Source organism: Melopsittacus undulatus, chromosome 5 (assembly GCF_012275295.1).
Source record: "Melopsittacus undulatus isolate bMelUnd1 chromosome 5, bMelUnd1.mat.Z, whole genome shotgun sequence".
Lineage (NCBI taxonomy): Eukaryota > Metazoa > Chordata > Aves > Psittaciformes > Psittaculidae > Melopsittacus > Melopsittacus undulatus.
The window spans coordinates 77831138-77852221 of record NC_047531.1 but is presented as its reverse complement, the minus strand read 5'-3'; the positions used below and the strand labels follow the sequence as shown (position 1 = coordinate 77852221).

At 43.1% G+C, this 21084-nt stretch overlaps 1 protein-coding gene across 2 annotated transcripts in view; it reads left to right on the top strand.

Moving 5' to 3' along the window:
• The window catches only part of ETV6 (ETS variant transcription factor 6), a 133569-nt gene extending 112860 nt beyond the window's left edge, over positions 1-20709 (top strand). For both annotated transcript variants that reach the window (XM_031047997.2, XM_031047996.2), the window contains exons 6-8: positions 14130-14272; positions 16192-16292; positions 19875-20709. In XM_031047997.2, coding sequence (XP_030903857.1) covers positions 14130-14272; positions 16192-16292; positions 19875-19980 — 350 coding nt within the window. In that variant the 3' untranslated portion in view covers positions 19981-20709. The remainder of the gene's footprint in view (positions 1-14129; positions 14273-16191; positions 16293-19874) is intronic.
• The last annotated feature ends 375 nt before the right edge of the window (positions 20710-21084 follow it).

The following is a 21084-nucleotide window of genomic DNA, read 5'->3' as shown; positions in this document are numbered from 1 at the left end:
TCAGTCAAGCCAGGGGCCTGAAATCAGCTCTTCTGCAGAATGGAAACTGAACTGCTAATGCACCTCTGACTGGGAGGGTTTTGTTATCAAACATGTTAGGACTTTGATATCTCATAAAAGGTACTTCCCCAAGGTACAAGGACAGGCAGGGGTTGTTGTGTTGGCAGGTGTTCCTAGCGTGTCATGGCTGAGGCATGCACTGCAATCTTGGTGGAACCACAGCAGCCAGAAACCCTCACTGCAGCCATCCTGAAGTTCTGCTCCCATAGCTTTCCTTGGGATATCTGCTGTTGACTTCAACTAGGGCAGTTTTTCACAACCAAATTTCATTTAGGTGTCAAAAGTGTCTTTTTTCTTTCAGATATCTATGTTCACTTCCACTTGTTAGCATGCAGGAAATCATCCAAATTAATATAAAGAATGACATGCTAGTGTTTAGCTCACCTTTGATTCAGTCACTTCAAACTCACTCATACAATTCTGGATGTTTCTTGTGAGGGGAAGTACATCACTGAGCAGGTTCCTGGGATTTCTGGCTTGCTTAGTCATTTTCTATGCTAGCTCTCTGAGACTAAAAGGCTTGTTCACCAATCCACAGTAAACGCTGGTACTGTAACTTTGGGATATAGATACAACTACCTCTTTCCTCAGGCATTGCCCACTGCAGATTGAAAGGCAGAGTGCCCTAGAGCAGTGGTAGGTGCAGGTGGACTCCCCTCAAGGGCTCCCTGTCCTGTTGGAATTGAGAGCCAATAAAACCCACTAAGTTCCGTGTTCACCATGTGTGTCTGAGGACAACCTATGCCATTCATACAAGTGGCTTAGGAGGATGAGCACTGCTATTCCTTCGCAGAGCTCCACCCTGCCTATTGCTTTTGGTTCTGCTCTGCATGTGTGGAGAAGGAATGTAAAGGCAGGTAAGTGTTCTGCCTGTTGTTGTCTCTTGGTGTGCTCTTCTTATCAACTGGGTTACCTTAGCAACTGGGCTGTATCTGACTTTATGAGCTGCTAGATTTGTTTCTTCCCCTTCAGGAGTCAAAGGAAAAGCCAGGTAATGTTTAAACTAGTCAGAGGCACACTGCCTACCACTGTATTGGTTTGGCCCATAAAACTATTGACTGCTGTTGGAATGAGGACAAGCAAGATTCTTACCCTGCCAAAGTCATGAAAGAGCTCTACCTCCAGCTTTGCTTCTGACTTGCCTCAGCCTTTCTGTGCCACACATCCAGAGAGTACAGGGGCGTAGCATGAACACCACGTATTTATAGTAAGACACGTATAAGCAACTTCTCAACAAAAGCAGTCTGATGGCCGAAACTGAAAATGCAGTCCCCTGGTAAGAGTGCATCAGCTATGAATGACTCACATTCTACTAAAATCTACAAACCAGCACTTATGATGGGCGTAGGCTGTGTGCTAGCTCTGAGCATGGGGAAATCTTCCACCCCAGACCTCTGTTAAGGATAGTAGTTTGGTTGGTTTGTGTGGGGAGAGAGGTTGGAGGGGGAACGAAATCAAGGATTCTCCTCCCTCTTAATTTAAAGAACTTAATCACTTCTCATAAGCTTGTGTGGGAAGGGAAAAGACAGGAGGGGTTATTTGAGTGAATATTTCCACCAAAAAAGTACAAATCAACTGATGTGGCTTTTTTTTCACTTTGAACTTGAGCTGGAAAGCTTCTTTTAGAGAAGGATAAGAACAAACTCAGCTGACTGAGGAGTTAGATTTGTAACAGTAGACATTTAGAGCTTAAACATCACAAGGCACCAAACCCACGACACCTTGGTCAGCAGTTTCTCCTCAACTTACCCACTAGGACCAGAGCCCCAGTGCCCGCATTTGCTCCCGATATGTTGATGTGACATTTATGGCTATGTCAAGTTGTAGGATGGTTATTTTTTGTTAACTGACATACCAGCAAAATCCTTCATGCAGATGCAGTTACACCACAGTAGTTGGTTTTCTTTGTGTACAAAATAGCTGTACAGGCACAGTTACAATGCAATGACATATGTTGGGAGGTAGAGAAGGTGGGTGGGAAAGGAGACAAAACCCAGTTATACTGTATTGTAAAGGGGGTAAAAACCAACAGCTAAGCACAACTTGGAAGTTAAAAGTTTTGCAGCAGCCGTTAGCTGTTAACCTTCACAGAAGGGCTGGGAGAAAACATGGAAAAGATCATACTAGGTACTACTGAATGGCATTTAAAGAATAATATAACCATCAGGCACAATCATAGTGACTGTTCACAGCTGATACCCTATGATAAGGTCACACACCTAGTGTATGAAGGGAATGTGGTGCCTAAGTTTTTCTGGATTTTAGTTTGGCTTTTGATACTGTCCCTCACAACATCCTTCTGGACAAGTTGTCTGTCTGGTCAGCAGCAGTATTCCTCAGGCCTCAATTCTAGGGCCAGTTGTGTTCAACATATATATCAATGACTGGATGCAGGTGTAGAATGCACCATTAGCAGGTTTGCTGATAACTCCAAACTGGAAGGTGCTATTGACTCTCTTGAGGGACAGGAGGCTTTACAGAGGAATCTAGATAGATTGGAGCATTGGACTATGATTACTGGGATGAAATCCAACAGGTTGAAATGTCAGATCCTGCGCCTAGAATGGAGTAATGCTGGACACAAGTATAAACTGGGAGAGGAGTGGCTGGGGAGCAGCCCTGCAGAAAGAGGTCTGTGGGTGCTAGTTAGCAGTAGGCTCAATAGGAATCAGCAGGGTGCCCTGGCAGCCAAGAGAGCAAATCACATCCTGGGGTACACCAAATACAGCATCACCGGCTGGTCAAAAGAGGTGATTACCCTGCTGTATTCAATGTTGGTGTGGCCTCACCTTGAGTGCTGGGTGCAGTTCTGGGCCCCTAAAGGTCCTTGAACTTGTCTAGAGGAGGGCAACAAAGCTGGTGAAAGGCTGGAAGAAGTGTCCTACTAGGAGTAGCTAAGGATTTGGGATTTGTGTAGGTTGGAGAAAAGGAGATGCCTTGAGGGCTCATGGCTTTCTATAGCTGCCTGTGGAGGGAACATGAAGAGGGAGGTGCTGAGTTCTTCCCCCTGGTAGCCAGTGATGGGATGTGCAGGGGAAGTTTAGACTGGATGTTAGAAAGCGTGTCTTTATAGAGAGGGTCATCAAACATTGAACAGGATTCCTAGCAAGACAGTTGATGCCCCATGCCTGTCAGCGTTTAAGAGGAATTGGAGCAGTGCCCTTAATAACATGCTTTAATGTGATCAGCCCTGAATCAGGCAGTTGTACTATATGACCATTGTAGATCCCTTCCAATTGAAATAGTCTATCTAATTCTGTTCTATTCTAGGGGATGCAGCTTCTTGTTCTACTTAATTTTTAGTGTTAAAAATACAGTAGTATCTATCGGCTCTATTGTGCTGCATTCCCTGCCACAAAGAGTTTACTGTCCAAACAGACAAGGTAAATATAAAGAAAGGAACGGCATGCAAAGGTGAAAGGTGCTGCTGGTGAGAGGTGTCGGAAAGAGAGAGCTATACTGCACAGAGAAGGAAGTCATGCTGCACACTGTATCAGTAGCTGCCATCTGACGGGTCCCTCAGAATTGTGGGTTGTATTTACTTCTAGATCCTAGTGACTAGTAACGCCCTGTGTTATGCTATAATGCCTCACACTTGCAGGTTCCAATTTGCAAAAAAAAATGTATTATCCAATTTAAAATTGAAACAACCAATACCCTGCACTACTGGTCAGTCTGGTATCTCCTTGGGTTTTTCCTTCACTAAACGCCTCATCATGACAGCAACCCAAGCTAGCTGTAAACTTAATGAGGCTGGGCACATAATGTATACTGAGCTATCTGCTGCTGGTTTTGTCTGTTGCGGTATTTAAAGCTAGTTGTAATGTCTCTGTGATACAAACACTTCAGTTTTGACCCTCCAGGCAAAAGCAGAACCTGCCCAACTGTGACCATCCACTACTGGAACAATAACTCAGATTCTTGAACTCAGATCAAGGCCAAGTCTTGTCTTTTGTGTTTTTCGTGGTGGTGGTTATGAGTTGTCTACGTGTGTAAGGCAGTAAGCACAAAAGGTTTTAGTGGTAAAGGCTTGAATCTAATTTCCTCATATAGTCATTTAGTGGTTGGTAAGTGACTTTATTCCAGGATGACAAGACTGCTTTGTAAGTAAAAGCCATCTTCTGCCAATCATTTAGGTGGACAGGAATGTCCACACAGACCTGCCGTGGCACTTGATACTTGGAAAAGCCTATGCCAGTCAGGTTCCCTGTGTGCACCAGCCTGCAAGCTTACTATCCATCCCATAGTGTGCATCACTGTTTCATTCATTACTTTTCCCCCTTCCAAAGTGGCATCATGAGTTTCACTGCAGTGAATTCTTAGCTAAACTGAAAATGATTGCTGTATCCTCCTTTGCAGAGGACCAGTGCTGACAAACCAAGCTGTAGCAACTTAGCTTTTGTCATACATTTCCTTAGAGGTATTCAGGGTTTTTTTGAACAGCATTGTTAGTACCACAGGAGCCTACCTGTATATATGCCTGAAGCTGCTAAGGCTCTCTTCACCATTGTCATAAGGCATGCTCCCAGCAGGGTTTGACAACATTGTAGTGACTGGTGGGCTTCTGTGAAGCACAGCCTTTGGGGTCAGATGTGACCAGACAATCTCAGTAGCGGAACAGTTACAAGTTACAGCCTGGCAAACTACAGGCTACAGAAACGAGAACAGTGGTTCACTTTAGCATTACAACTTTACTAAGCTGTAATTGGTGGGGGTTCAGCGCCTGCTTTCCAGGCAGCTCGCCCTCCTTCCCACAGCTCATACAGACAGATTGGAGCCTTGAAAGGACCTGAGAATCTCAGTGTAGGCATAGCCTGTCGTTTCCATTTGGATATGACAACGATAATGTCACTGGCCTTGTTTAATTGCTTGCCCTTGCAGTCATGTGCACTTTTACATTTGCACTATATGCCATGTCTATTTCAAGCCCCTTGTGGAAAGCCAGACTACTATAAAGAGACTGAAGTATGGATGAGAGTCAAACTCAGAGTTCATAGGAGAAGTTTTCATTATAACCTTGAGAGTCATCTTAACATGGCATTAACAATTAATTTCAGTATGGAAGTGCTCTTTCGCTGCCAATTTAACTAATGACACTCAAGCACTAGCTGAATAGCAATAGCTTGGATATGTGGTTGTAGATTTTCTGTGAAGTGTCTGGCTTTACAGGTGCCTTCATTCTTACTGCACAGTTACAGGAGCAGAAATTGCAGTCAGGGCTTGTTCAGGTCCACTCAGAAGCCTGGACGGGAAAGCTCAGTCATTTAGATTTCATCCTTCTCATTACTGCAGCATCTATATGCCATGACCAGACAGATGGGTAAGTGGGTTCAGAGTACCTCAGTCTCCGCTGGGGTTAAACACTTGGGGGATGCTAAACACTTTTTCAAGAAGCTTGACTTCTAATGAAAGCATGTCACTCATTTTCCCTGTATATTGCACACTTTCTTCAGGCTAGAGTTGTGCAGGTAATGAGATTTTCTTCTACAAAGCAAACTTGCATTACTTTGAACCTTCTTAGACCAGGAAAATGCACTGTAGTGTTGACTCTGCACTCTTCAGAGACAGGCCTATTGAAGTCTGGCTTTAATACTAACCAGTTAGAAGTAGCATACAAAATCTTGCATCTGTTTATGTTAATTCGAATGCACACCTTTAAACTGGTAAGACTACAGTTTTCCATCTGTGTTGTGTCAGAAGATCCTGGAGATTCGTACATTGTGGGGTCAAAAATTATTCCTCTTGTTGGGAGCGACTTTGCTGTAGTTAAGTAGTTCTGCTTTTTCACACTTCTCTAAAGCACAATTCAAAAGATAAAGCTTCATCTTTAATTGTTAAATTCCCATCACTGAAGTGTTTGGCCAGTGTTACGATGTCAGAGTGGTTGTGGGGGGTTTGTAGAATATGCATGGGAGCAGGCAGAGGTTGAATTACTTTCCCTTTTCCTACTCATTGCCCTTCATGGGCAATAAAGGTCAGAAAAAGCCACAGGAGGATCAGATGCAGGTTTTAGCAAGATAAATGGAAGAGTGCTTTCTAGCACTGCCGTGGAGCAAAAGAACAACATTTGAAACTAATGCTGGAAATACCTGTCTGTTTGGTGGGGATGAAGGGATGGCACAGGAAAATGGGACATTTTCAATACAACAGACTTCAGCTTGCAAAGTCTTCTTCTATCAGACTGTCCCTGATCTGTCCATTACATATTCTTTGTGATTTGAGTGCTCTTCTCTACAAGCACATGAGGGATATGAACTTTTTGGATCATTCTTCCCTGTACAAGCTTTTTTTATTGCAAAAGACAGAACTTGGCCTCATCTTGCTGTGTTACTTTTCCAACCTCTCAGCACAACTGTTCATAGCACAACAGTCTTGGGTTTCCTCTGTCCTTCTGCCTGATTTCCCACTCGGCGCTTGGGTACAAGACAGAAGCAACATGCAACTGTTGTATTGTGTGATCTGGCAACCTCTTTCCTCAGCCCCAGCTTGAATTTACAGAGCTGAGCAAACAGTTGTCTGTCAAGAGATTTTCCCACAGGAAACATTGGCTTTACTGCACCAGCTTACCATCCTGCTTCCAACCGTAGCCAACATTCACAGAAAGAAAACTCTTTTTCCTCAGTAACCTGGACTTGGATTACCATATAGTGATGAGCAAGACTGTTCCATCTCAGCATCAATGCTCCCCCAGTCCTCAGAGCCATTTAACCCCTTAGTCATGAGACTTGGTTACTTTTTTCTCATAGTTTTGCCTGCTAAAATAAGTATTTCATGGAAGTAGATAGATACTGAGGTTGGATTTGTGTCTCAACACAGCAGTAATCCTACTGTAGCTCATCTTTCTTTCGCAGTGTGCTGTCTGTTGGTTTCCCAATCTATTAATTTTTTGCCATGGAAAAGGTTTTCAGCAAGAATAAAGGAGCTGATTTGATAAGGTCCATCCATTTGTCTTTCCTCTCCTTTGCACCCATTTTATTTTTCCTCCCTCTCCATTGGTGTGACAGGAGCAAGTTAACTGAATAGTCCTCACTGTACTCCTGAGCACATTACAGTATCAGCCAGTCTGCTGGACTTCATGCATCAGTTAGAAAGCCCAAAGGTCCATCTGACTTGTCCAGAAGGCTCTGCCTGTTGCACAGCTAGGATATGGTTAAAATGCAGTTAGAGGTCATCTCCACAGCAAGCCTAAACCAAGTCAGGACTTAGGAGTTCTCTCCCAGTCTTTGATATTTTCTATACAGCAGCCTTTGTGATTTCTTGGTTCTGGCTACAGTGTAAACAAATCCAGATGTCCCAAAGTAGCATATCTTCTCAGAGACTTACTGACCTTCTCCTGCAAGAGGGAGAAGGCAGTAGGCTGAGCAGGACCTTCTGTGTCTCTCTCTTTTCCGCCTGTTCTCACCTGGTCTGCTGGTGAAGTCTGCCACCTTTTTGCTGGCTTTAGCATTGACTAGATCTTTCTGCATGCACACCCAGCTCTCAAACAGCAGAAAGACAGCTGGTGTTTTTTGCAGGGTTTATTTTCTTCTGCTAAGTGATTTAAGTTGGCTCATGGAGAAATCTTAACAGCAAAACCAGCACAAGGTAAGCAGCAGGAGGAAAGGAGGATAAGATGGAAGGGAGATCGGGACCTTCTTCTCACAGAAGCTATGGCCAGCTCAGTTTCAGCAGTTCATCATTTTAATACCATGAGCAACACCACATTAGCTGTCCTAACCACGCTTAAGGTGTACTTACAAATCCAGAGTACAGTGAACTTCTAGAGAAGTAGTGTTCATTAGTCTTTGTTGTAAACAGCCATTGTTCACTGTGAACAAATGCAGCTGAAGCACACATCACCTTGTAAAATAAATGCGCTCGAGTTTGGAAGAACTCTTCAGCTGGTAGAAATCATAGAACCATTGAAGTCAGAGAAATTTTAGGCTAATCTACTCAGCAAGGGGTAAGACCTCAGCTGATGTCAGAGGGAGTGACAACATTACTTTGGTGTGATCTTTTCCTCTGTGAAGCCGTATTAGTTCCCAAGCCAGTCCTCAATGAGACCAAACCTATTTCATGTAATGATCTTTAGTGCAAGATGCGGCTGGGTCTCACAAAACATTTCTGAGGGCCAGCTCTGGTGCTGCACCGTGGGCCTCTCCTAAACAACAGAGGTCTCAGATGCAGTGTGTGTTTCAGGAAATGTTGCTGTGCATGGGGATGTTATACTCTGAACAAAAAAGGTTTTTGCATGTATATGCCTATGCATGTGTAAACGTATTTAGTCTAAGGGAGCACACATGTAAGACCTCTCACTACTGCAGCATCAAAACCACCTTAAGGAAATGACACTGGAGAAGTCATTCCTAATGGCTGAACAATTGTCAAAATACTATGAACCTAAAATCTATACTGTTTATAGATCATTCTGAGATGGTATTTCAGTTGTAAGGGAGATACAGCCATTAGGAAGTGTTTATATGCCACTCTTTTTTAGATGTATATTCAGAAGACTATGTCTATAAAGGATATTTGAAATCAAGACTCTATAATACATTCTTCTGCTCAGACAGTGTCTATTTGACTATCACAAGGGGTTTTTAATGACAACATTACAGTTTCCCCCTTTTTTGTAACACTATCGAAGCAGTGCTGTAAGTGTGGGCAGAAAACAGAGCTTTTCACCCAGAGAAGAGAAACTGTGTTTTACCATGCCAAGGAGAAGTGGCTGAGACTCGAGTGCTTCTGCCTTGTGAAGGGACAGCTTAAATCCAGAGTGAGGAGGCAAGCGTGCTGCTATGAGTGAGGAGAGATTTCTTCCTATTGCTCAAACCCCAGCCACTCTGTCTCCTCTCCCTCATCCTCTCCAGAGACATGCAGCTGATTGTTTTTCTCGTGCCTAGTGTCAACTCTAGCAGCCAGGCAGCAGCCAGGGGACTGCGTGAGGAGGCAGCTCCCAAGGCTTTACTTTAGATCTGACAGCCTCAAGACTACAATACATGGCTGTTATTAGCAGGGGTGTGCAACTGCTGCCTCTTGCGCATGTAGGACAGTGTTTATGGAGGACATCTTGAAAGCCAGGCGAGTACTCTACACTTTATCACTACCTTGTGCATAACTACAAAAATCTCCCTAGGAGCATTAATTGCAGGAAGAAGGTTGTAGGCATGCCTCTCCATTTGAAGGTGCTGTTTGCCCTAATTCCCAGCTAATGATGTAGTTTAGTCTTGCCCAGTAGTACAGTTGTGAAAATGGTGGCACATGGAAATGTCAACTTTTAGGACCCCTGCCGCATTCCTGGGTGCTGTTCAGGGTGCTGTTCACTACCCTCCCAGTTTGGCTAGGTTGTTTGATACCACATCACCTTAAACCTTCTCAGTCCCTGCTCTCTGCACAGCTAAATCCCTTCACCTTCAGATTGTACAAAGTTCAGCCATCTAAGTTCACTTTTCCTTAAAAAAGTACATGTGTGTGTTAGGGGAAAATGATGCTTCCTTGTGTTAGAGACAGACTTGCTTTCTAAGTAAGCTTATTTTAGCCAAAAGGCAGGAAATTGCTGCACACCCAAACAGTTTAGGTACCAGCCCTGACTCAGCTCCCTTATTGAATCTCACGCTTTTAAACTTGCTTGGCCTCAGCAATATCCACATGCTTTTTTGCCATTGCTCACTAGCCAACACACCCCCTGTGCAGTGTTTCCCCATGTGACTGTTCCTTTAGAGGCCACCTGACAGCCAAGGAAGTGATTGAGTTTTTATGGAGTCATTCACGCCACCCAGACTTTCCTCAGAAAAGTGGTTTGCACCTAGGAAACAACTATCCACATGCAAGTCCTTGCTCCATTTCTTCATCATTCCTGGAGGATGCAATTTTCTGTATTGTCTTCACCAGCCTTCTGTAGAGCTGCCTCTTTTCCCAGTGGAGAAGCTCCTTTTAATAGCATTTTCTAGCATTGCCTCTTCCTGGGTTTTCACCAACTTCATTGTCTTGCAGTCTGCTCCAAATGGGCTCTACCCCACATTCATTACAGTTGCAAAGAGTTACCAGTAGTCTTTGATCTTGTAGTCTCTATTGTCCTATTAAAGATGGTCTCTACTAGCCTAATAAAGATGGATTATTTGGTTGCTGCCACTCTGTCAGCCATCAAGACCCCTCCAGAACCTCATGGGTTTTTTATACCATGCATCTCTGGAGAAAGATACCCAGGGTGTAAATCATTTGTTGCTAAAAAAACAAACCAAACCAAACCCAAACACCTGAGTGCCTATACTCAAATTCCTAAAAGAATCCTATGTGAAACTTGAAAGTCAAACTGATTTAGGTACTCTGCAAACAGAGCTCATATGTTTAACTAAATTGTGCTGCCAAGCATCAGCTGGTCCACGATGACTGACAGTCTGCACACTCATAGCTCCCAGCAGAGGTGACGAGAAAGTCAGTGAGCCTAAATCTTTTCCGCTGGTTTTTAAAGCTGATGCTTTTTATTTCCTGTTTGCAGTGACTTGAGACATGTTACTGCTATTGCATTGAAGCATGCCAGCTCTTTAAATTATTGCAACTCAGTCGTATATCTAAATTTGCTGCAAGACAGACGTAGCTTCTGAAGACAGGTTGGTAAATGGTTGTAGAGCCAAGCAGAATTTTCCATAATCTTCAGTTTTCTTGTTGAAGCAAACAGAGGTGTGAGATACTTGGTGGTTGGGTACTTTTGCAAATAGCACCAGCCTAAATACCTCTGCAAGTCTGAGCAGCTCAGTTTAGAATATGGGATGGGGCCCTTGATCACTTAGGACTTTTCTTGTGAAGATCTCAAGATGCAGATCTGAGTTCTTCTCATTTGAGGAATATTTATATTCAAGCTTAGCCTGAATCCATTCTAAAAATTAAGTGAACAACAGAAAACAAATCTGCACTTGAATCCTACCTCTTCTTAGGGTCTGAAGCTCTGTTGTTAGTCCAGTAATTTGCCACCCAGATATCTGGGGGTGAATTTTTTGTGCTTTCTTGTTTTTGTGAAGAAGGGCACAGTGTGTGTGAGTGTATGTGTGTGTGTTTGAAGTGATGATGGGTAATGGAACATAACCAAAGCCATTAGGTTCAACTAGAATGTACTTGCTGGCCACACTGAGGTGAACATGCAGCACAGTGCAGTGCACGTTGTATGTGCAATTCCAGTCAGCTGTCAAGAAGCCATCAGCTCCTTGAAACTTTTCCAGGGGCCATGGTAGAGAGGATATTAGGGGTCTGCCATCCCCATCAGTAAGAGTTGTATTTATAGCACTGGAAATTTTCAAGAGCATAGTTAAGGTAGTACGCTACTGATTAAAAATAATATAGCATTGCAAATAATGAGGTGAAAGTAAAGTTTAGGGTAAATCATACCTCTGTGTAAATATTAGCTGTAAGTTGCTATAATTGGAGAGTGTCTGTCCTAGGCTTCACATTCAGGACTGTGGCAGAGCTTGACATTGACTTGCCTCTGCAGGAGCTCCATCCCTCCAGCTGAACCCAGGAGGGCCACTCCTGTCAGGACTAACAGCAGTGGCACAAGTAAAACCAAATGACTGATACTGGGATGCCAGATTCCTGCAGCACTCTCCCAATGGGCCATACATCAACCAACCACCTCACAAATTTCCATCACAAGCCAAAAGTGCTGGTTCAGCAACAGACCCACACGTCCTTCCTCTCTTCCCTCAGTTTCTAATAAATTCCTGCCTTGACCAAAAATATGGCTCATTTTTCCTTGATAAATATCAGCTAAGTGAATGTTTTCTGATTTGAACCTGCTTCCACCAAAACAGACCTCTTTTGCAGATGAGGTGGGGCCAGCTTTAGACCACCACCAGTGTTTAGGGCAGTACTGCCCAGTGATTGCCATGGTGATGATTCACTGCTGACCTAGGGAATCGCATCACCTTTTAATGAAGGACTGCATAGAAAGAAAGCATGGAGATCTTTGAGAAAAGCTGGTCGAGAACAGTGAATTCAGCATGAACCATTGACCTAGTCTGTACAGGCTTTGTTGTTAGTTATCACAGATTACATGGGATGATGGAAAAAAAAAGGTAGTTTTTGGAATGCAGCAGTATTGCCAAGCCTGATCAACTGGCAAAATATGCCCTTGGGAGTCAGAGAAGGAAACTGAAGGAAAAGGAAGATAGATAGATAGATAGATAGATAGATAGATAGATAGATAGATACTGAAGGAAAAGGAAAATAGATAGATAGATAGATAGGACCCAAAATACAGTTCTTTTGTTGTTTGGGGGTTTTTTTGTTTTGGTTTGAATTAAGGTTGCTGCATTAAAAAATCATTCTATGTACAGCATTTCATTCTGAGTTGTGGAATAAATTGTACATATGTCAAGGAATCACTTATGTGGCCCCTTACTACACTATTATCTGAGCACTGCCCCACATTATTAAAAGGCACAAAGCAGTAGAGCAGTATAATCTCCCTTCCCTTGTTCTGTATAAATTAAATTTAGAAAACAAGTTTTTTTCTAATACATGCATGTCTGAGACTAAGTGTATTTGTTTGTGAAAGAATATTGATGGAAAGGTGATGGAAGAACTGGCTTTTGTGAATTTGTGAGGGGAAGGATGACAGAAATTGAGACTTTGTATTTCATGCTCTACTACAGGCCTCCGGCACGGTCCAGGGAAAGTCACTTGTACCACACCACACAAGGGGTTAGCTGCAGCAGCATTCGGCATTGCAGCCAGCTACCTACTTGGTATCTACAGCCATGGGATAGGTGGCTGGGCTACGTATGTGACTTCGGGTGGGGGAACAGGGAAAGGAAGGCTTCTCTGCATTGTTCTCCGTAGGACTGGTAGGAAGAGTCTATAGTAAGGGCACTGGCAAAGTAAGCTCTGTTTTAGAGACAGTACAGGTTTCAGAGATATTCTTTACAGTTTGAAAATGGAAAAAAACATCCATAATGTTAATATCTCCAAGCATTTCAGGTATGCTTGTTATGTGTTACTCATATCCCTTTTCAAAAAGCATTTTATATTCTCATATGGAGCATGTCATCATCCCCATTGTAACACATTCCTACCCCAGACAGACAGACTTGAAAAGGAAAGACGGGCTGACAAGAACCCACCTTTATCACCTAGGAGCTAGATGTCTTTGGTTGCCTGCCTTTTTACTACTCGTAACAAGTCATCTCTCAGAGGTTGGTTTTGCTTTCCAAGTAAAATGCAACTGTAAGTACATCTTAGGGATCTGGACAGTTGAGCTATAAAACTCCTGTTGTTTCTGAGAGCAGCAGAACCCCCAGCTCCATGCAATTCACTTTACATATTTCATAGTTGCCAGTTATTATGCTGTGCTGTGCACACATACATTGCAAGCAGGAAGTAGGAGCAGCTCAGCTCTTTGCTTCTTCAATCTCAAGAGACTGCCATGAAAGTGAAAAACACTAAACTAAAACCTAAGTATCTGTTAGACCTTTAATTAGCGACCTAAGGAGTGTTTGCCAAGAGGAAATTTGAATTCAATTACCCAAATAGAAAGTATTTAACCTCTCAATAGCACTCAAGTAATTACAATACTTGGGATTTTTTTTTCAGAAACCTTAAAAAATAAAACAAAAAGCAAATTAAAAAATGGTAGATTTTATATTGCATGGAGTATACAAAGGACAGCTGTAACCCTGCCTGTGTTTTAGACGTATTAAGACAGAAAGGGACAGCCTCAAGCAAAGAAGAGCAGGTTGCAGGATTCTTGATTTCCCCAGTGAAAGAGCCAGCAACATCATCAGGGCCAATAGTGGTAGTTTTATGTGCATCAGTACAACAATAAACACACAACTAAGATCAGCAGGTCATCTTATACAGCTTTTAATGTGATAAAGATGCTCAGTTAGTGCCAGAAGGATTGAGATTCATGAGAAGAGGCTGTATATTCCACTGCCTTTTGCAAACATTAGTCTGTACCAACCACGCCGTTTCAGACTGCAGCAGCTGTTTCAGCCCTGATCCCAACTGTTCTTTCACTGAACATCCACACAAAAGTTTCCAGAATTAGTCCCAGGGAAAAAAAAAAAATCACTATTTTCTTGTTCCTCTCTTCACAGACTGTAGGTTGCTTTGGGATTATGTTTATCAGCTGCTTTCTGACAGCCGGTACGAAAATTTCATCCGATGGGAAGATAAGGAATCCAAAATATTTCGGATAGTGGATCCCAACGGGCTGGCCCGGCTGTGGGGAAACCACAAGGTAAGGAAGCAATGCAGTTTTCCTCCTGCAGCACTTCACTTCTTGTAGCATAATAGGATTCACTCATAAGCAAGGGGAATAAGAAGAAAGCATGTGCATATAAACTACTGCTGTAAAGTTATAATCTTTCATTCTATGCACATTAGAAATGTAAAGCATCCAGCCTCGAGCACTAAAACCTACCTTTCATACACAGAACCTGGTGGTTTGGTTTAAAGGCATTTACCTATAAATGCATTTAATTATAAAATTACAAGGAGTGCAAGAATTAACGGTCCTTCTCTCTCAAGGCATCTCATTTCTTCCCAAAACCTGACGCTAAGGGTGTTCTGATTAGATGTAGTCTGTATATTATGTCTCAGTAGGAGCTTTCTTTCTGTGTTCCTGTCTACGCCAACATCCAGAGTTCACACACTGTCCTGTGACAGACACTAAATGCTGCAGTATTACATATTTTCTTTTAAGAGTGTAATTCTGCTCTGTTCTCTGGAAAACAGTTACTGATTTTTGCAGTTTGGGACTGAGTATGTATGGATTACATATATATATATATATATATGAGTATACATAGTCTAAAATCTTGATAAGGTCAAGATTTTCTCCTGTGACTCAGTGCTTACAAGAACATCTGTTTTAGAGGTCTTGGGCTGCAAAACTGGGAACGGAGAGTTCAGATTTTACCCAGCCTCAATGCTAATAATCGGGCCTTGCCATCATGTCTCATGTTGGGTGTCTAAAACTGAAGCTGCATGAGCCACTTGGGAAACACAGTAGCCTTTTAGTACATAAGAAATGGAAAAAGCACACATGGTATTTCAGGGGGCTTCCCAATGAGCAGAACCTAGATTCTGCAGGACAAACATTGCCACAGGAGCTGGCATAAATGTAGCCTCCCTTAGCAGAGTTGATGTGGCCAAGGCAAGCAGAGGAGGTCTGCTCTTAGGTGACATTTTAGACATGGTAGATCAGTCTCATTTCATAAATCCAGTTCAGCACTACAGTCTTCTGCCTGATCTTGGACTGTGCCAAGCCAAACTCCTAACATGGAGGCTCAAAGAGCAAAAGCATGCTTCTACTAGTTTGGCATATTTTGCCCATGGCAAGGCGGCTGCTTAATACTCATGCAATCATGGCTTTACCAGTATAGTTGTCTCTCTAATGGAGGTTTTTTTGCCAGCATAGTAACCAGTGCTTGTTGTACCAGAAGAATGCTCTTCATGTAGACATAGCCTAAGGGACTGATCCTGCTATTCCAAGTCAGTACTATGGGGGCTGCCCACGCTGCCAGTGCCTTGTGACACTCAGTGCTCTGACTATGATGTTTGGGTCAGCAGCTCCCAAAATGAAGGGGAGGCTCTATATAAAAGCAGATGTACAACCTAATGGGCTTCTTAATTTACACCCCTATAATATGAGAAGTAGTCTCTCAATCTCCACAGTGCTCTGTAAGCATTAACTAGTTAATGGAGGGGAATCCCAGAGGAACAGAGCTCTTGGCAGGGATTGCTGACAGATTCAGTCTATTAGCCACTGTTCTTATGCTTTTACAAAAGGTGGTTTTCATTAAGAACAAGCCTGTCATGTCCCACTTGGCATCAGCATCTCCCTCCATCTAATGGCTCCTCCTGTGGTTGACGAAGCCTTTTGTTATCTGTGATCCAAGAAACTAGAAAAAAATCACTCGGAATTTTTGTTACACTTCCTTGCTTAAATTGCCCTCAATGAAAAGAGACCCATAAAAATCTGGTGATGAGGGCTGGAGGGGCAGGATGGGCCTGCAAAGGAGTGGAACATGTAATTTCTTGAACTGACTTGGTTACTTTAGCTAGCTCTGATAGTTCTGCAACTCCTTTCGGGGCTTAGGAAGATTTCAGTGAATCATCTCACCACATTTTTCCTTTTTCTCTTGAAAAACACAGAACAGAACAAATATGACTTACGAGAAAATGTCCAGAGCCCTACGCCACTACTACAAACTAAATATTATCCGGAAGGAGCCAGGACAAAGGCTTTTGTTCAGGTAATTTTTGCTTTTCTTTGCCATGTCTTTATACAGGCGATTAGCTTTTGAAGATGGAGAGTGGAATTGTGTGGGGGATACTTCATCGCCACAGCTATAACACAGGTGACAATTGGCATACATTTGTAAAAGCTGTCTAAACCAGTGCTTCCCAGATTTCAAGGCAACTGCACCAATTTACAGAAATATGAGCCTCTTTCAATGATCAGTGGAGTCAATAGAAGTCTTTTCACTTGCTTCAAGCAGGCTGTGCCATTGTTTAAGACCTTAGCTAAGTGATTCATGATCTCAGCCAAACTGCTAGAAAAGCCATTCCAAACTGACTTCTCAAACACAGCTGGTGGTGAAAGCTAAGCAGCGATCAGGTGTTTCCTCAAGTGCACTGGCATCACAGAAGAGAAGTGCTGATGACCATGTCTTCAGCAGTGCTGCCTACAAGGAAGAGAGGGACCTGTAGGAGCTGTTCATAAAACCTAATGCATCGGATGGGATGATACAACCAAGAATTCAGGAGGTAGTGTCTGAAACAGCATTAAAGCAGGAAGTTACTTGTACAAACTTGAGTGTGGCTGGCAGAGAGTGAGAGCACTCCAGTTCTCTTCAGACAAGAGCAACGAGTCCTGATGCATATGTCTGACCCAAGGAGCACTGAACTCAGACCAAAGACTAAGATGCCATCAAAGCCACTGCTTTGATGTCAGTGGTCTGAAGCTAGTAATGTGCTTCGAAAGGGTATCGATAGGAAGACAGTCCGTTTTCTTAAATAGCTAACAGGACTGCATGAGCACTCAAACTATCTACAGCTGAAAAGGTTTCTGTGGAATGTCTTGTTTATGTCAGCTCTTAGGAGGAGACTTAGGTGGGGGAAGGAGAGTGAAGGGAAGAACGAATCACAGGCAAAATCAACTGGTTAAAACAAGGTTGCTCCATCAGCAGCAGTACCAAGGGAACCTGTATCGCTATGGCCTTGTGGGAAGACTCTGCTGCCCTGGGGGAATTCGGTGATGCTGAACAGTGAATGTGCTTATCTTGGAGCCTCTCCTCCAGTGAGGGCACAAACAAAACAGGAGTCTTCTCAACCAGGCTGCCTATTTTCTGAAAACTGTAGAAACTTAATACCCTTGGAGACCTCAGTTCCTCTGTCAGACTTGCCCAAAATTGACCAACAAATTCAAAGGTCACCAGGGAGCATAAAACATGAGCATATAAACCTCATTTCCTTCGGAAACTGGAAAAAAAAACAACAAAGCATTTTTTGCACAATTCCCAATAAAAACGTTTTGATGTTGTTTTCTTAGACCTATTTATATCTGAAGAGAAAAAGAAGAACAGCTGCAAAAAATCAAGCCATTAATGTGCCTTTCTTGGCTATTTCTCACAAGCATAGAAATAATAGGAAATGTGTCTATAAGTAACATGCAGACAGTTCTCTTATGCAGATATCTGTATAGAGCTGTAAGTAAAATGGAGTCAGAGAAGGGTTTCTAATAGGTTGCCTGGGTGTCTTCTGCAACAGAAGAGGTCACAGGAACTGTTTGTGCATTAGCTTCTTGTTCTGGGTTGATTTTTTAAACTTTAATCAAATGCTATTACAAACACTCTGGGTTCCTTAAAACACGGACCAGAAAGAATACCTGAAGCACTGCGGTACAATCCACATCAGCCCATTTCCCACATGGTTTAGGAAGCAGAGCAGACAGAAGGTAGGGAGGGCAGTGGAATCACTCTCTGTTTCGATTTCCTCCTCCTGCAGGATCAACAAGACAAGCCCAGGGTTTAAATCAGGGCACAGTCTGGCCCTTAGGCTTTGGTGCATTTTCACTGTGTAGCCAGGGACTGATTCACCACTTGTGTATGCTCGCTTTTGACCACGGTAACACCATTTATATCAGCAGTGTTCTTCCAGCATACAAATGGGAGTGACACAGCAGTGAGTCACAGCCCTCTGGGGTTTTTTTCCCCTAAATGCATACGTGCACATGGCTTCCAAAATTAGAAGGGGTGGCAAAACGTTAGTTCCAGGCTGTGCTATGCATTTGCTGGGAGACTTCAGATTCTTCAGTCGGAGAGCCCTCAGCTTTATAAACTCAGAGGCAGAAGATGAGGCAAGTCTTGCCCATGAGCTTCTGCAGTGATTTTTCTGGGTCAGTGGTAGTAACAAAGCTCCTGTCAGTTGGTTTTGTTTTCATTGGGGCAAGGATACTGAGCATATCATCAACCTGAAATAAAATCAGCTCCTCTGATTAACACATTTTGTACTGCTGGATGTTAGCCAGTGCGTCGTTAATGGAAGACTGTGAGATTTTGTAACACGTCCAGCATAAACATCTTTCATCCTAATTTCTCCAGAAGTACTTATGAGTTAGGAAAGTGATTTGTGTTTAAACTAGGATTTCATCCTTCCTGTGCCACACTCTCTTCCTATGCTATTAAATTCAGAAAGAAAAAGCAGAGCTTTTCCGTGCTGTCTCTGTGCAGTAGTACACAAAAGCATCCTGGCAAAGATCAGGACTGCAGACTTGATCTGCAGGCTGGTGGATGTCCTTTCCCATTTCCTACTGCTGCCATGCCTCCCCAGAGGCAGTTTCTGTTTCTAGCCCCATGCAGACTCACTGCATCAAGATATTAGTGCTGGGAGCCATGGCATTCATTTACAGAGGATGCTGCTTCATTACAATTAGGCTTGCTACAATCACACAGGAAGAGACTATATTTTCTCACAGTTCCCTAACCAAAAAGCTTTTTCTTTCAGGGCTTTTTCCATTTCCCAGAACTTGATCTGGCTTGATCCTTGGCTTTTTCCACCACTATTCCTTTGGTGTTTCATATTCTCGTATTTCATATTCTCTTCAATCACCTACATAGAAGATAGCACTAACCAGTAGCCCTCTACTTCTCCACACCTTGCTTTTGCTGTAAAATACGCTGGCCATAAAGGTCTTGAATGTTGTGTCTCCAGACACTGGAAATGAGTGTAGCTGTGGCATGCTAGCATCTTGCACGACAACAGCAGACAATACAAAGGAGAAAAAGGAAATAGCTTTTTTTTTTTTGGAAAGAACCATGGGGTTTGGTTCAAATTTGGACTTTCAAGGAGCAGGGGTAAATGCATGTGATTTTTTTTTTGTTTCCTTTCAAGCTGCGGGGAAGGGAAGGCACCAGTAGGCTGGGGAGAAGCTGGGAAATACTCAGGACTATTCATCAGAGACTGTATTGGTAGGATGAGGGGCAATGAGTTCTAACTTAAACAGGGGAGAATTAGGTTAGATATAAGGAAGAAATCCTTCCCTGTGAAGGTGGTGAGGCACTGGCACAGGTTGCCTAAAGAAACTGTGGCTGCCCCATCCCTGGCAGTGTTCAAGGTCAGGTTGGACGAGGCTTGGAGCAACCTGGTCTAGTGGAAGGTGTCCCTGCCCATGGCAGGGGGTTGGAACTGGGTGAACTTTAAGGTCCTTTCCAACACAAACCATTCTGTGATTCTGAGATGGTTTTGGGAGCTGTAGAGATGTAGCTGTTCGTCAATGTCTTGATGAACATAAAAACTGAGACCACTGGGAAATCACGTGTTTCTCTGTTTTGCAGGTTCATGAAGACCCCAGATGAGATTATGAGTGGCCGAACAGACCGCCTTGAGCACCTTGAATCCCAGGAACTGGATGAACAAATATACCAAGAAGATGAGTGCTGAAGGGAACTGGTGCACCGCCTCTGTGGGTCCGTGGGAGAAACATCTGCCCAGATGGCTGGCATGGTTTGGGAGGCGAAGCAACAACACAGAAGCAGTACTCGGGGTCGCCGCTTAGCTTGAAGATCATGCAGGACCTGAAGCACCTTAACAAAACAAACTAGCAGGCTGAAGTGGTGCTGGCAGAAAAGTAACAGGGAGAAAGCCCGGACTTACGCACTACTTCACTGTTCCTACAACGTCTCCCTTGAGTTCTTTCTTTCTTTTTGGTTTGTTTCAGTTTTGGGGTTTTTTTGTTGTTTTTTTCCCTAATAAACATGCAGTTTGACTTTCCTTATCTCACATAGGACAAGACATCAGATTATGCTTTTTGTTTTTTAGAAGGCTTTCCTATGGAAATAGAGTGCTCTTATTTTCTGTGCAAGTCCCATGACATAACACCGCGTAAAACAATAGCAACACAAGAAGGGATTTGCTCAAGGGTTCCAGTTTGCTTGGATCAATTTACATGTGCTGCCACTGGGAAATGTGTTGAAGCTACCAAAAGAATTTACCATACATAGCTGTCCAATGAAGAGGAGTCACCCTTCGTGTGTAGGCTGGGATATCATCCCAGCATAGCTTGGGCTCATGAGTTTTGTGAGTGGCTATTAACTGCTGGAATATGGACCAAAACCAATCACCTAAGTGCTCCGGGGAGGAGAGAAATAAATGTGACAAACCTCTGCAATAGACTGATGTTGACATTTTCCTTCCCTCTAGCAAGGAAGTGATAGAATGGAGCGGGGGGAGGGAGAGCAGGGACAAATACATATATATATGTGTGTATATATATAAGCATTTCATATATATATATATATATATATGTATATATGTGTAACCCCTACAATATTGACAATATATCCACAATGCAGAAATTCAGCTCAATGCTTTCTGTAAAAAAGCAAAGGCTGGAGCATCTGTAGTTACAAAAGGGAGGGATGTTTCTCATATCTGCTAGCAATTTTGGGGTGAAAGGTGAAGGACTGTTCCTTACATGGTAGGGAGAAAGCAAAGGGACCCATAACATGGTTTGTGTTACTCAGAAGCCTCTTCAGGGTCATTTTG